At 37.4% G+C, this 16,851-nt stretch overlaps 1 protein-coding gene across 1 annotated transcript in view; it reads left to right on the top strand.

Moving 5' to 3' along the window:
• Positions 1-16,851, top strand: part of LOC106111486 (nesprin-1) — a 79,365-nt gene that overhangs the window by 7,183 nt on the left and 55,331 nt on the right. The window contains exon 2 of the mRNA XM_013293604.1: positions 947-1,478. Coding sequence (XP_013149058.1) covers positions 998-1,478 — 481 coding nt within the window. The 5' untranslated portion in view covers positions 947-997. The remainder of the gene's footprint in view (positions 1-946; positions 1,479-16,851) is intronic.

Raw genomic sequence — 16,851 nt, 5'->3', positions numbered from 1 at the left:
AATATCCTCTTTATGTGCGTCTTCTCCTCCGTCGTGTAAAGGTAGGCAACGCATCTGCAATTGTGAATGTCTATAGGCATCGGTCGCTTTGCCATTTTGGCGGATTCAGGAGGCCGCTTGCTCGTTTGCTACCTTATGTTATAAAAAAAAATGTGGCTACAAAATTGGCGTACGTAAAATGCCTGACTTATGATCAATTTCCGCATTTACGGAATATTTAGCTATTCGCTGTTTCCGACCGCATTTTCTATCTAAATTAGTGTCTTTACTTATACCTTGATTGCTAATTTTCATAATGTAAGCCGCGCGAATATGAGATTTTGCAATTCATGCAAATTGGGATCAAAAAAATTCATGCAATTCATGCAATGCATGCAAATTGGGCAAGAATTAACAACGCGTTGTAAGAATCTAAACGATGTGGAACCTTTAACCAATTATGTGATCAATAAAAACAATTCTTTTAATGGAGTACTCATAAAATAACAAAGAAATAAAATGAATATTAAAATTCCGATGTCAGAATAACCTGTTAAGATAACCTGGTATAATTTCATAAGAGTAACACTTATGAATCGTTTCGATCCTAATAAAAGATGGCCATCTGTTAAACGTCAGCGGCCATTTTGATTCTTGACCGAACTCAGTCTACCCTTTTGTATGATACGCAAATAGAATCGCCCACAATTGGCACACGACTGTATTTAGATAGTGAAAATGATATTTAATTACATAAATAACCTTTTTCGCTTTCGTTTCGTGTAAACTTTAAATGTTAGTTCTACAATTAGTGCATGTTTTCGTGTTCTTCGCATTTTATGAATTAACTCGCAAACTACCACGTATTTACTAGTGTAAATGTTTATATTCCACAGTAGATTTCAACTGTTTCTAGTCTTTTTGCTGTGTTATTTCAAATTAAACAGTAGAATATCTTTTGTTGCAGCGATGCCGATACGTGCGTGACACACCGGGTTGACTTGTCTCAATCCGCGCGATGTCGCAGCAGCCGCACGGGAGGGGGCGCGCGCGGGCGCCCTCCCCCTCCTCGCTGCACTACCGTCCGCCCTCGCCCTGGGCGCCCAGCCCGCCACCCCTCATCTCTGGCCCGCGCCACTCTACCGCGCTTGTCTCCCCTCCCCCAGTGCAGCCCTCTCCAAAACCTTTCCGTCCCCTCCACTCCCCCCATTTCCGACCTCACTCGCCCTCCCCCAGTTCCCACTTCTCGATCTCCCCATACCCGATGTCCCCGACCTTGGGCCAAAGTCCCGAGTACTACTACTCGTCGCCGTACGAACCGATTCGGGAATACGACTACGCGGGTCCGGAGCCCCCGCCGCCGCCGCGCCCCATGATCTTTGAAGAGGAGGAAGAAGACCGCGGCCCTTCCACCGCGGAGATCATCGCCAACCAGTCTCAGGAGGGCTACGTTGACGAGAAACTTGCCGAGTACCAGGCTACCATACAACTCCTACAAGGTAAGCTTTGATAATCGCTTTCATCGATCTAAATTAGCTACTGTTTAGTTCTCTCTATAGTCTTTAGCAATAGTTTGAAGGTCATAGTGATAATCGTACGCACTACACTGCAGGCAGTAGTCCTATGCACACGATCCCGGTGTCACCTTTGTGACTCAAAGTTTCAGCGAACCAAAGTATTTTGGGAATGTTGTAAACAACGGCGATGCATTCAGATTATTCGGACTATTTATAATTTCAATGTTATTTTCAAACATGCAAATCCCATAATTGTTATAGTACATTTATTTTGGTGTTTGGAGGGAATTGTTAGATATTCTAAAAGGTTGGTGGCCGGCAATGATCACAAAAGTAACCCAACCCTAACTTAAACTATGACACAACTCATTGATAGATCGAAAACATCGAACGACATTAGATTAGAGAACTAATCTTGAAGGCTTATTGTCGAAATCTGGCTATAAAACTTTTAGTATGGTTAACTTTATCTTCAAAGCTTGTTGAAGTCAATCCATTGAGTACGTCTACAAACGTTTTCAGTCGAATTGATTACAATTTGAGGAAAGCTCGGGACAGCCTTGGGCTAAATCTGTCTGTCGGAAATAAAAACGGTTCGCGACCGCTTTGCTTCGCGACCGATACACTGGCCTGAATCGGTTAGTTTATTATGAAACACGTTTTACTTAGGATCAGCAATTCTTATGAATTATAGAACTTACAACACGTCAGACAAAGTAATAAAAAAAAAATAAAGAGAAATTAGATATATATTTAGTGTTAATCTGATATTACAGTTAACACTTGACAGTCTGAAGAAAGTAACAAAATTGAATTTAAAGGTAGAGGAAGGGCGATGAAACTATGAACGGATTGTTTGCAAGACGAGATGCGTAAATAAGTGAGTTCAGATATGACGCCCGATAAAAAGGTACAGAAGAGTATACTGTGCCTGCCCGTAAGGCTGGGAGAAGGTTGGTGGTATTGATGATGAAGATTTAGCACAGTATAGTTATAGTTTAAGATGACACGGTCCGGTCAGCGTTGGTGTTGAGCCAAAAACGTTAATTCCCCGGGCGTGGCTTCACACGACAGACATGTGATCGGTCAGCTCAAGATGTCAATCATTCGCTTCGAATACACATTTTTTATCAAAGCTACGAAACTAGAAAGGTTAATATCTATTTAGATAATAGAAGAACGATGCCAAATGCGATTTTCTAATAGTAATAAGACTTCTAGACTTGACTTCAATGCTCTCTGAAACGAAAGCACACCGTAATAGGGGTCTTCTATTTGATTCAGGTCTGTTACACCTTTTTCGACCCTTCTATGCTTCGATCAACATTTTCTCTAAATATGTAGGGATGCTAGTTGTTGAATGTGATTGCAAAATATCTACACTATTATACTAAAGCGTAAACACACACTTCTTTGTTGCCTAAGATTTCAGCAATTACAGCATATTTTTGAATAATTATATTTTTAATAAAATGTCCTACAGTTACGTCACACTTTAGGCTATATATTTTCACGCCTTTAAACTTAGGGTGGTAAATATTTTGGATAAAAACCCTAATGTGAGAAAGAGACCATAAGTTGCTGCCAACATCAAGGAAGCAAGGTTGTCATCATGTCACGTCAAATTGACATTTGCTATTGATAATTTGACAAATGTAAACAATAAAATAAAATTTTCATAGTTTCATGCGGATGAAGCCGCACGGGAATAGCTAGTATGTTATAGTTAGACAATATATTATAGAAGTTATTGGCATATTAGAACAGTAAGTGCGGGGTAACACCGGATGTGATATTTTCTCTTTCAAATTCTAACACTTTGTAAAAATATTGAGGCCGCACGTCACTTCTTAGAATTGAGGATGGTATTTATTCTGTTATAAAATTGAGGTTGATATTTGATTATAAGATTAAATACTTCGCTTGTAAATAATACCACTATTTGACGCTTGGACGATGAAGTAAAAAGAATGTATGTAGATTAATTATTTTGAAAACAATAAAAATTATGAAGAAAGCATAATATAGGTATCATTGTTACTTTCTTGCTTCTGAATCATCCGGATTCAGAAGCAAGATATCATCAAATCATACGTTGCGAAAGCATAATATTTTCGCCTATGGTTTCCGCTTATTCCGGTCCGGTGTAACGATGCAGATACGAGAATAGAACGATATCGTTTGGCAACAGGAAGCCCGGTGCACGCCGCGCCCGAATCTGGCACAAGGTGGATGATCTCAGTGGTTCAGTGTTACGACTGACGTACGCATACGTGCATGTAAATATACGTTTATATTATTTTAAACTCGCACCTTGACAACTGTGGCAGGTCTGATTGTTTAGAACCAGCTGCCTAAAGTTACACTCAAAGTGTATCGTTTCATCACAGACGCATCGGTTTCATAAGTACAATAGTAGGAGAGTTTCTGTCCTTCCCTTAGGGTTCCAAGATGTTATAGTAATGTTGAGAATTAAACGATTTATTCCATGTTACTTCTCTTTTTATTTATCTCCCTGACTTGACAACAACACGTTTCCATGGTAACCGCTTACAGTTTTTATATTCAAAGAGTATCAAAATTATATAACATGTCACAAATTAAAAAGCTAATCATCAAAGAATATTTACAGTATATTTACACGTAACAGTAATAACGATGTTCCTACCATTAAGTATACTAAAATTAGGCAGGTATCTTTAATAATTTGAAGTCCCTTTGCATCTACTGAGCAATCCAATATGTTCAGTAATTATTTCATAGTTTTATTTCTATATGACAGATTGGTACACTGACCCCGTAGACAGGCAGCCCTCAAAACATTACCGTTGACTTCATTAAGGTTACGACCTTATTGTACGTTGGCAGCAACTCAACTGAACGTGGCGCCCCTCACACCGTCCGCTAATACAAGAGCCAATCGCTGTTTGGTTTATACCCATACACACAATAAGGTCTAGCCCTAGAACTTGGAGGATTCAAAAAAGAAACTCCTTTTTTCATGCCTTTTAGTTCTTCATCTGCTAGCTTGATGCGAGTTTCTAGGTAGCATTCTTTCGTTCCGAACTAGTCTTTGCCCACAATTCCGTTACATTAAAAAATAAAACTATGTGTTCTTCCAGACAAATTTAATCAAGATTCGTTCTAAAAGCTTGGTCACAAACGAACAAACATCCATCCAACTTTTCGCATTTATAATATTAGTAAGATTAAGGGCCTATCCCACCACTGGCCGATAGAGGCTCAAATAGCATAAAAGTGACGTTACGTTACACCTTGGATTGTTATCAGAGAATTTACAAGAATTGTGGGACAGGCCCTAAAATCTCCACGTTCGATTTTTGTATGAAAATCCTTTTTAAGAGTGGGCGCACATCTTTGACTAAACCATTGCATTACTGTTGTGCGATTGTCGATTGTTTCGCAACTAATTCAACTATTTAGTTGCACAAATATAAATCGAGTAGTTTGCACACACCCAAATCAGCTCATCGAAATCAAAGCCCGACTAAACAGTTGTGCGATAGTTTAGTCAAAGGTGAACGCGAAATTTTAGGAGCGTCGGTGGCTCAGTGGAGGAGCGTCGGTGGCTCAGTGGAGGAGCGTCGGTGGCTCAGTGGAGGAGCGTCGGTGGCTCAGTGGTTTAAGCACTTGACTTGTAATCTACAGGTCTTGGGTTCGAATCCCGCCGCCATGTACCAATGTGATTTTCGATTTTTCGAATTTTCATATGTACATAATTTACCCGACGTTCTTACGGTGAAGGAAAACATCGTGATGCAACCTGCACATATCGGCGAAGAAATTCAAAGATATGTGTGAAGTCAACCAACCCGCACTTGGCCAGCGTGGTTGACTATGGCCTAGTCACCCTAACATTAGGGTAGGCTCCGAGCCCCTCGGTGGGGACATATAGTGAGCTGGTGATGATGATGATGATGAATTTATTTTGTCTACCTTTTCACACGTGTCCGTCCGTATCTGTCGCATTAATAACAGTCACCGAGTGCGATAACATTCGATCTTGGACCAAATATATCTGGTCCAGCTGATCTGGTCTGTTGACGTCACCCGCCCCCGTCGAGCGTCATAATCCTAATAAATGTATAGTGAACGCATTTTACGAAATGTTTCTGGTACATTCCACGTTTTAGTACACTTGCCATTTGGTTTCACTTAAGTAATATTTAAGGACTACGATTGTAATACGATTATTTAACTACTAGCTGTGGCCCGCGTGAAATTAAACAAAAATTATTAGTAGCCTGTGTTCTTTCAGACTATAAATCTGTAAAAATTTTATCAAGATCCATTTAGTCGTTCTGGAGGTATGCAGTAACAACCATCCATCCATCTATACTTACGCATTTAAAATGTTACTTGACTTGCTTTGTTTATTTGCATTAAATCTGAATATTTACATTAGACCCTCTTTTTGTTATTCTGAAATTTAACACACATCATTAATGTAATGACAGTTTTGATGTTTGAGTTTTATATTGATTTATAGAAGTTATCAAGCAGTTTGCAGCTTACACCGTTGTAAATCTATACTATTATAATAAAGCGTAAACACACACTTCTTCGTTGCCTAAGACGTCAGCAAATACAACATTTTTGAATAATTATTTTTTTAATAAAAAGCCCTACACTTACGTCACACTTTAGGCGATACAATTTCACGCTATTAAACTTAGAGGGTAAATATTTTGGATAAAAACCCTAATGTGGGAAAGAGACCATAAGTTGCCAACATCAAGGAAGCAAGACTATCAAGGTTTGTCATGTCATGTCATTTTGACATTTGCTATTGATAATATGACAAATGTAAACAATAAAATAAATCACAATTTCCGCACAGGAACAGCTAATATTTGTATATTTATCTTCTTAATAGCTTGATTTGGCATAAATCATTCGTTAAACTAGACAGGACTCGAACCCGCTGGTCGCAAATAGTCGCGTATACCCACGCTTGCGTCTCGCGCGTATATCCGACGCTATATTAAAACCCATTATATTTAGACTCAACTCATTTCTATTAAAAACTTTGAATTTTCATTCCGTGTGCACCAATGTATTGGATGTTTATGATGGCAATTTAATCCGTATTTTTGTTGTGTTTAAAGCCAGTTTCGCTTGATAAACGATCAATGCTTTGTAATGTTTTGATGGGCAATGTACACCTTTTAGTGCTGGATACCAAAGTGTCGGTCGATCCTGACATCAACACAGTAACAGTAAAAGTAAAAGCAACGATGTAATACTGTAAACTTTATATTTCTAGATGAGATAAATTGTTGTCGAATTCATAAAACCTACATATGTTTAGCCCACTTGGACAAAGTAACATTCGGTTATCGTTGATCAAAAAGTCAAAAATGTATGGACTGACATTAAAATTGAATAAGTCACATGATTGTCATGTATTCAGTCCTATACGTTTTGTCATATTTTGTCAATTCTACAAGCGACATCGCTAATCGAAACTCACTTTGTCTAGGGGGTCAGTTCTGTTTTAACTGTAGACTACAACTGACAGTTAAAACTGAGAGTGTCTGCTGGGAGCTTAATTGCGATGAATGTAGATTTTGTTTTTGTTTTATGAGGTATACACGTATTGTTTGTAAATAAAAAAAACTGTCATGATCCAGATTAGACCAAGTTATAAAGCATTTGACGGTACAACTTACCGGACTGTAGTGTTTTTATTTTAGAGATCTGGGTGGCAATGCAACCGCTGAGGGTAGTATATTCAAACACTCTTATCTCGAAGCGGTACAGGGCACTTTCGACACCCTTTTAACTTCGTCTATATCTGTACTTTATACTTACTAATATCATAAAGAGGAAAGATTTGTATTTTTTTATTTGTATATGTTGTGTATGTATTCGATTCACGTAAAAAGTACTCGGCCGATATAAAAAAATCTTTCACTTTTAGAAAGGTAATTTATCTGTGATTAACATAGGCTGTTATATATATATTTTTTATTATTTTTTTAATTTCACGCGGGCGAAGTCGCGAGCAACAGCTTGTAGAAAAAGATGGTTGGACTAACATCGATAAATATACGAGAATTCGTTATATTCTGTCTGTTCCTTCAACAGCGTGACACGGAATGTATCTGTCACGTGTGTACCGTGGACGTCTCGTCACGTCAATCACGCGCGTCCCGCAGCGTGCTTCCTCAAACTGATACAGTTTTAGACTGGCTAGGACATTGACCTCTCCTACTTCGGGTATTTGGAGATTTACAATGGCCCTTAAGTCATTTAATGACCGTTTAATTTGATGTAATCTTGTATTGGAAATTGAGCACGTGAATATATTGACTTACGGCCAAATCAATAATAAGGAATTCGCACATGAATAGTAATTTAGTACAGTTTATTAGCTAAAATACTCTTGTTTCTTTACTATTCGGACACGTTGGTTACTATATTACTTGTTCATCATCAACAGTATATGTTCGTACTGAGAGTTCGGAGCCTAATCCGAGTTAGGGGTGACAAGGTCATAGTCAAATACTTGTTTTTTTATATTATATGGTGGCAAACGAGCAAGCGGCCACCTGAAACCGCCGAAATGGCGAAGCGACCGCTGCCCGTAGACATCCGAAATTGCAGATGCGTTGTCTAACCTTAATCGACGGAGGAGGAGACGCACATTAGGAAAATATTTCCCCTTTCTACGAATCTCCTCCACCGTCAATTTTTCACTTTTTCACATCTCTCTTAAGAAAAGCATGGAAAGGAAAAGAGACTGAAATTAGGCCTTCTTGTTACTCGATTAAATTATTACTCTAGTTCGAAAACATTGTATTTAAGGGATTGTTATTACGCGTCTACGTCTGCCATTTTGTCAATAAAGCTAATGAGAGATTGCGGGTACTGGCTTTTTCATTGCGCATTTATTTTGGTGACATCATCACGAACAAGACAGTACAATCGTGACCAAAAAACAAATGTCTGCTGTAATAATTTATTAAATATTAGCCCTGGATGGAAGATAAAATGAATTAACAAAATTATCAGATGTTTTTTTAAGTAATCAGTAATAAAATGTTTGCAGCAATAGTTCGCTTAATTCGGACAAGGATAATCTAAAAAAATAAACTCTAATACTGCGTGTGTGTGTTTTTTTTATAACATAAGGTGGCAAACGAGCAAGCGGCCACCTCAATCCGCCAAAATGGCGAAACGACCGCTGCCCATAGACATCCGCAATTGCAGATGCGTTGCCTACCCTTATCCGACGGAGGAGGAGACGCACATAAAGAGGATATTTCCCCTTCCTACACATATCCTCCACCGTCAAATCCACTTCCTCTTCCCATCCTCTTCTGGTGAGAAAAGGGTGGTAAAGAGAAAGGGACTAAAATTAGGCCTCCGGCACCACACTCATGAGACGAAACACGGAATTGCTTCCATTTCATGCCTGTCTTCTGTGTGATCGTGGTATTACACCGGGCGTGCCGGCCTATTCGTGCTAAGGTGTTAAAGCGGGCACTACCACCATAAAATAGTGTAACAAATACCACCATGTAGAATATTTTCGAATCATGAATCTTCTCAAAATATCATTTCACAAAAATCTGACCAGTTCAGGAACATTTCGGAGATGTAAAATATCAGCGAAACAATTATTTTTTTATAACATTTTTATTGTGAACACGACTGTACCAACCTAGACCTTTAGATCACGTAAACTCGTAGGTAGAAATAAAATTGTTTACAAACATACGAATGCAACTGCGCATTTATTCAATGATAATGTAATACACTCAAGAGCAAAAAACAGCTCCACGGATTGCTTCCAATATGACACTGATGTAGAACCTGGAAGAACACATGCTATATACTAAGTATTTTTAATTCCGCGCGAACGGATACCAGAAAAAGCTAGTAATATAATTGCGAAAGTTTGAATGGATGGATATAATGTTCGTAAGATACGGGTTTCTTACCACAATTGGGTTGTTTTAGCTCTCGATATTTCGTGCCGGCAACTCGGCAACTGTGCCGAAATATCGGGATCTAAAACAATCCAGTCGTGGTAAGAAACCCGTAACTTACGAATATTGTATTTGTAAAAACCACGACAGTTTAAAGTTGTATATGGATGGGTGGATGTTTGTTCTCGTTAACTCCAAAACTTCTAAACTGTTATGGGCGAAATTTTGCACAGAGATGCTCTCAGGAATAGTAGATAATTGTTTCGGTAAAAGCTAGTAGTATTTACTTATTATTGTTCTAATTTTTTTTATACAAAAATGTGGCAAACGAGCAAGCGGCCACCTAAATCCATCAAAATGGGGAAGCGAAAGCTGCCCATAGATATCCACAATTGCAGATGCGTTGCTTACCCTAAATCGACGGAGGAGACGCACATAAACAGGATATTTCCCCTTCCTATGCGTCTCCACCGTCAAATCCACTTTCCCATACAATCCTTCCCTCATAAGGAAAAGATGGGATAGGAAAGGGACTAAAATTGGGCCTCTGGCACCACACTCATCAGACGAAACGCGGAACAGCTTCCACTTTACGCCTGTTTTCTGTGTGGTCGTGGTATTACACCGGGCGAGCCGGCCCTGCAGTGCGAAGATGTGAAAGCGGGCTCTCCATTGCATTCGTAGCTGGGACAGGCCAATAAGCTAATTTATTTAAAATGTTTACTATTCCCGTACAAGAAGTGAATGTTTGTTTAATAAATAATACTCGTCTAACTTTAAAATACATTTGTTGGTATTATTTGCCGAAGCTGACCTTTAGTTCTATTTTTAGTCGAGACGCGGGGGCCACTCGGATGGCTTATCTTGAATATCTCACGTTATTTACTATGTTAATACGATTGTAGATTATTATTAACTTACTGTTTTCATACGGCTTTTTTCGCATATTATAAAAACTTTATATTATTGTTTAAATTGCGTAACACTTTTAATTACAAAATTACAAAATGCTTTAAAGACAACGAAGGCTTTAGACGGTGACTGAATTTTATATGAGTAATCTTGCAACCTTGTTTCTTTGCTGCTATTGGCAGCATTGTGATTGTCTCTTTTATTTACCCCTAAGTTTAATAGTTCGAAATAGTCTTAAGCGTGTCGTAAGTGTAGGGTTATTGATTTAAAAAAAAATGAAAAATATGCAGTAATTTCCAACATCCTACATAAATAAGTGTTTACGCTTTATTATATTAGTGTAGATAGAGAGAAAGTTTGCAACATTGTAAATACAATCGACGTGACTTGCAACAAACTTCGCATCACGATTGCCTCGAGGCTGATAGTGTAGACGCCGCTAGAGGACGCTATGTATATTCTCAGAATAATACAAATAGGCCAAACTAAACGCTAGTACGTGGTACAAAATAACGACCACTTAACCAAGAGAAAAGCACGTTATTAGAGATAGTTAAATAGTAAATGTTTTTACAAGTGTGTCGAGTAGATATGCAAATGTGTATTTTAAACAGCTTTTAATATCGAAAGAAGCAGTCTATAAAGATTGTATGATTTCGATAAATTGTTTTATATGTTGGTTGTATGTTTTCTTTAGAAATTTGCATAATTCTTCATTGATTCTAGACTCTTGAACATATATAACATATAGCTGTACCTAGGAACATCATATTTTCAATCGTTTTCTGTAATAACAAAAAAATAAATCTGTTTTAGCAATGGAGGGTTACAAACCATCTATAAAAGTACAGTCAGCTACCTAAATGTAAACCTACTAAGCCAAAGAAACTTGTGTACGGTTACTGTTTCAAAGACATTTATACGCATGTCATATGTATAATGCTTTCGACTATCAAACTAATATCATAAATGCGAAAGTTTAGATGGATGGATGTTATTTAGAGTTTGTAGCCTAAACGGCTGAACAGAACTCGGTGAAATTTGACACAGATTTAGAGGATAGTCTGGAAGAACACATAGACTATTTTTTATCTTAACATTGCGTGGGCGAAATCAAATGCAAGAGTTAGTTAACACTTATTTATAAATCGAAGACATATACAACTTTTGTTATGTAAATGAATTCATTATGCAGCTAACAGCATATCGTGAAAGTATATCATATATAGATACTTAGATTGCTAGTTAGTCGCTGTGACCTAGACGGCTAGCACAATGCTAGCTCGGATTCCAGGCTGTCTAACCGGTCGGCAGTGGTCCGGCGCAGCGTGGGCGCGGGCGCACACTTTTATTGTAATCCTCAGCCAGCCTGTATGCCTTTTATGTCCTTATGCGAGATTCCTTGTTATCTGTGCTGCCCTTTTTATAGTGTAATATAAAGTTATGTATATGATATATGAAATAGTTGATATTAAACTTCGAAACATGTAAAAAAAAGTTTGTTTTTAAATTTTGTTTTCTGTTAATTTGACCCTTTGATTATACCGGGAAAGGTAAGTAGAGTAGACAGTGTATGAGACGCATAGGAAGGGGGAATAATCTACGTATTCTCTGTCGATCAAAGTCAGGCAACGTATCTGCATTTATGGCTGTTGATGGGCAGCCATCGTTGCGCGAATTCTGCGATTTCATGTGGTACAGAATGGACACATTTCTTGTTGTTATAAAACGATATTACATTAGATATTAAAATAAAATTATGCGTAGTTCTTTTCTTAATTCAATATCAAGGTACGATTTACGAGTAAAGATTGCGTGAATAAAGATATTACTCCGCTGTCTAGCTACGTTGTATCGCCACAAGGTCTAGACAAGATGGCCGACGGCAGACATGACCCTGATTCCAGTTAATCCGGCTCCGAGCACCCTGGATTACTCAGAAGTTTAACTGATCTGTAGTCTGAGTTGATGTTTCGAATCAAATTTTTATAATGACTGTAAAAACAGGAAAAGCCTATAGGATTTAGGTTATAAATCCGTGCAAATGTCAATGTAATTTTTATAATAGTATATGTTATTTTGTTTCAGGTGAGAACATTGACGAGTATAGTCATCCGTTGTAAGTTATTGTCTGATAAAAGTTCCTTTTGGTATATAAATTCGGAAAATTTAAGTTCTTTTACTTTATTATAAGCTGTTGATTTATCTTGTTTTTCGATTACTGTGAATAAATTTAAGTTTAGTTCATAAATTAGCGTAGAAAGTGGTATTTAAAACAGGACATAGTATTAACACAGTAAGGTAAACTATTTACGCTCATTACGATAAACTCCGCATACTCGAGTTCATTGACCCGTAGTGCAATTAAAGTGCGGCCTTCCTGCGCTGAATGTTTAGGATATTAGATATCAAAATAAGTTAATCTTATAATTATCGTTAGTTACAATCAGATGCTTAGAAAGTTATCTAACGGTTGCGAGCACTTCTGAAAAGTAAATGTGTCCGTTTTCACATCACCCATCTTAGTTGAAGTAATTTTGTAAAGGGTAGAATTTTATTTATTTATTTATTTATTTATTTATTTATTTAGCCTTTTTATTCCAGTAACTGGACCCCATTCTGGGTATAGGCTCCTCCAACCTTTTCCATAAGTCCCTATTGTTAGGAATAAAATTAGTACTGTGCTATAGAATTGGCGCAACTCTAGATTATCGGCATAAACGTCACGTCCCTAGCTGACAGCTGTCAATGTCACTAGAAGTATGGATAGATTTGGTGCGCATCCTAAGTCTTGACGAGAAGTATTGCTCTGAGTTAAAAGCGACAGTATCAATTAAATAAGTTGTCTAATACTATCTTTTCCTTTCTTCATCCATTCTTTTCCCACTTCTTGTACGATATCGTCTTTCCTACGTTGTTTTGATCTGCCGACTTTCCTTGCGCCTGGTGGGCCTGTCCATTTCGTGGTTTCTGTTGTCCACCTTCTGTCTGTGTAGCGTGCGACGTGGCCCGCCCATTGCCACTTTAGTGACAGTGCATGTCTTAGTGCATCTCTGATTTTTGTTTTTTTTCGTATCTTGACATTATGAACTTTGTGTTTTTTAATTTTTAAAACAAGCTATATTCATTTTTTTTATTTAAACTATTTATGCCTTGTTCATATTCGTTGTATTAAAGCGGCACTTTAACGTTAAATCTCAATTGCAAATGGCGTCGCTAAGCGCGTCCTCTAAGTATTCTATTTGCATCAATTAGCGTGCTGATGTCTACAGCCGCTGCCACTGCCACCGTCCGGCTCCCATCGCAACGAGACACATTTAATGTAGTATCATCACACTTCCTGGTCTATTAATATCTAGTTTACTGGTACCACATCTGCAATGGACAACAGTAATTTGCATTTGCATATGGCGATCATACTAATATTATAAATGAGAAAGTTTAGATGGATCTATGGCTGGATGTTTCTTAGAGTTTGTAGCCTAAAGGCTGAAGGGATCTCGATAAAATTTGGCATAGACGTAGAGGATCGTCTGGAAGAAAACATTGGCTACTCGTAGTTGTTTTTTTTAATTCCGCGCGGGCGGTGTCGCGGGCGAAAGTATTTAACTAAATATTCCGAAGGTTGATACAGAGTTCGATACGCGGTAGTTTTTTTTGAAAATTTAATTTTTTAGTATTGCTATTTTGTAATCCAATTTTTATGCAAGTTTCCCTATGGCATAATCTATACTTATCTATCTATCTATACTATTATAATAAAGCGTAAACACACACTTCTTTGTTGCCTAAGATGTCAGTAATCACAGCATATTTTTAATAATTCCTTTTTTTATTAAAAAGCCCTAAACATGCGTCATGCTTTTGGGCTATATATTTTTACGCCATTAAACTTAGGGTGTTAATATTTTGGATAAAAGCCCTAATGTGGGAAAGAGACCATAAGTTGCTGCCAACATTAAGAAAGCAAAATTGCCATAGTAAGGCAATTGGTATTTTGAAATTTGCAATTGATTTGACACATGTAAACAATAAACTAACATTTTCATAAGTTTATGCGAATGAAGTCGCATGGGAAACAGCTAGTTTATAATAATGCCAAAAGCACACTACACTATGCCATATTATGGTATATTTAGGAGCTTTTACGCTTTGGGTGATAGAATTTGGGTCAATTACACTCCGAAAACAAACTGGTGTAAATTAAACCTAATATGAACGAATCGGAAGTTTTATGTTCGTAAGATACGGGTTTCTTACTACGTTTCGTTTTGGTACAGTTGAGAAGGTGAACATGGCGCATGCATACATACCGAAATATCGGGAGCTAAAACAGCTCAATCGTGGTAAGAAACCTGTGTCTTACGAACAATATATTTGTAAAAACCATGACAGTTTAAATTTATAATTCAGAAGTTGTACAAATAATCTATATTTCTATCGAGGGCATGGTGTAGTTGATTGACCGAACCATAGTATAAACGTCCAAGTTTTTTTTTATAATATAAGGTGGCAAACGAGCAAGCGGCCACCTGAATCCACCGAAATGGAAAGCGACCGCTACATGGGTAGTGTCTATGGAGACATCCGCAATTGCAGATGCGCTGCCTACCCTTCATTGACGGAGGAGGAGACACACATAAAGAGGACATTTCCCCTTCCTATGCGTCTCCTCCACAGTCAAATCCAATTTTCCTTCCCATCCTTTCCTCTTAAGAAAAGGGTGGAAAGGGAAAGGAGCTAAAATTAGTAGTTCGATCCCCATTATGTACTAAAGTGTTTTTCGAATTACATTTGTACATTTATCTGACTTTCTTTCGTGATGTCTGCGAAGATATTCAAAAATATGTGTGAAGTTAACCTGCAGTGGGCCAGCGTTGACTAATGACAGTCATCCCTAATTTAGGGTTGGCTCCCACTCCCCCAGGAAGTATCGTGATTATTCTGTCAGGTCATCTCTTTGGTTTTACGTCGCATAAACTTTACCGTTCACAGACAGTTTAGAAAACCATTGTAAATGTCATGTCATTGTTACTATCCTATCTCTACAATAATAGGCTTAAACATTGTAAGGTCTTTGACATAACCTAACTTTCTTCGATGTCAAACGCGCACACAATAAAACAATGGATAATAAAGTCTTTGTAAGCTCTCGAGCTTTAACAAGTCGTAACTTAAGTAAGCTTATTTAAATAGTTCCTTCATGTTCTCTAAAAACACATCTATTCTAATATCTTTCCTCTTTATTTATACTCTGTATAGTACTTCTTTATTTAATATTGTAAAGAGGAAAGGTTTGGATTTCTGTATGTATTTAAATAACTCAAAAACCACTAGTCCGATTTTAAATATTCTATCACCATGGAAAAGCTACAATGTCATTGAGTAAGATAGGCTATATTTCTTAATATTATTATTAAATTTTACGCGGACAAAGTCGCGAGCAACAGCTAGTGTTTAATAATCTAAATATGACAGCAGATACAAAACAAGTCAGGTCAAAAGATGGCGCTAGTTACAAGAGATAGTTCTCGTTCTCGTATGACGATTTTTCAGAAAGTGAAAAGGATCTTTTTTATAGTTTACGGTTCCGACGTTGAAACAGAAACCACTTTCTAGATATCAAAACCATGATGTTCAGAAATCTACTTAAAAACCGTAGAAAGTTGTAATAAAAGACAGAGAAAGGGTAGCTAATGTTCTAAATGATTTTTTGAATTATCGGAAGCAGTAAATATGCAGATTGTTTAAAATTATCCAAGTTTTGGTAAGGAAGGATAGATAAGCGTATGCAAACTCGTCATTAGCTCGATTACACTTGAGTAAGGAATGCAGTATCTAGATACCTCGGGCAGCTGATAACGAACCGGCTGATAATAGGATGGGAAATCACTCTTTGTTACGTCATTAAATACAAGTATATCAACATGTTTTTATTACTGTATACATCATGTTTTAAATAATTAATCAGATAAGCAATAGAACGGTATAGAATCTTGTGTAAGCAACCGCACAGGGGTGGACAGAGATTACAAATTTTTAAACATTAGACATATTGATCCCTTAAATTCTCTGTTTAATAATTGCGATAACTTTTGGTTCATTTATTAAATTTAATGAATATTTAAATATTACATATTATATACGTCTGTAAATAGAAGCTATCGTAAATACGATAATTGTTAAAACCAGATTGTAACTATCAATAGATTTGAATTTTATCTATAATTCTAAGTTACTTGTGGTAAAAATTGTAGAAACTTCCTTTCGTTTGTAGATTCGATAAGTGATTTTACTTGATTTCATAATAAGTTACGAAAAACGTAACAAACATTTGACAATAAAGACAACAAAACAAACACCTTTTCACAAGGGCACTACAAAGGAAAGAATTAATACTTCACAAGTCGGTTAAGGATTCAACCGACACGTCTGAGGGACGTCTGGCGGCGCGGCGCATGCGGAGTGCGGCCCTCCGTCCTCCG

Source organism: Papilio polytes, unplaced genomic scaffold, assembly GCF_000836215.1.
Source record: "Papilio polytes unplaced genomic scaffold, Ppol_1.0 DF824158.1, whole genome shotgun sequence".
Taxonomy (NCBI): Eukaryota; Metazoa; Arthropoda; class Insecta; order Lepidoptera; family Papilionidae; genus Papilio; species Papilio polytes.
Note: the sequence above shows the minus strand (reverse complement) of the source record. Positions and strands in the feature narration are given on the sequence as shown.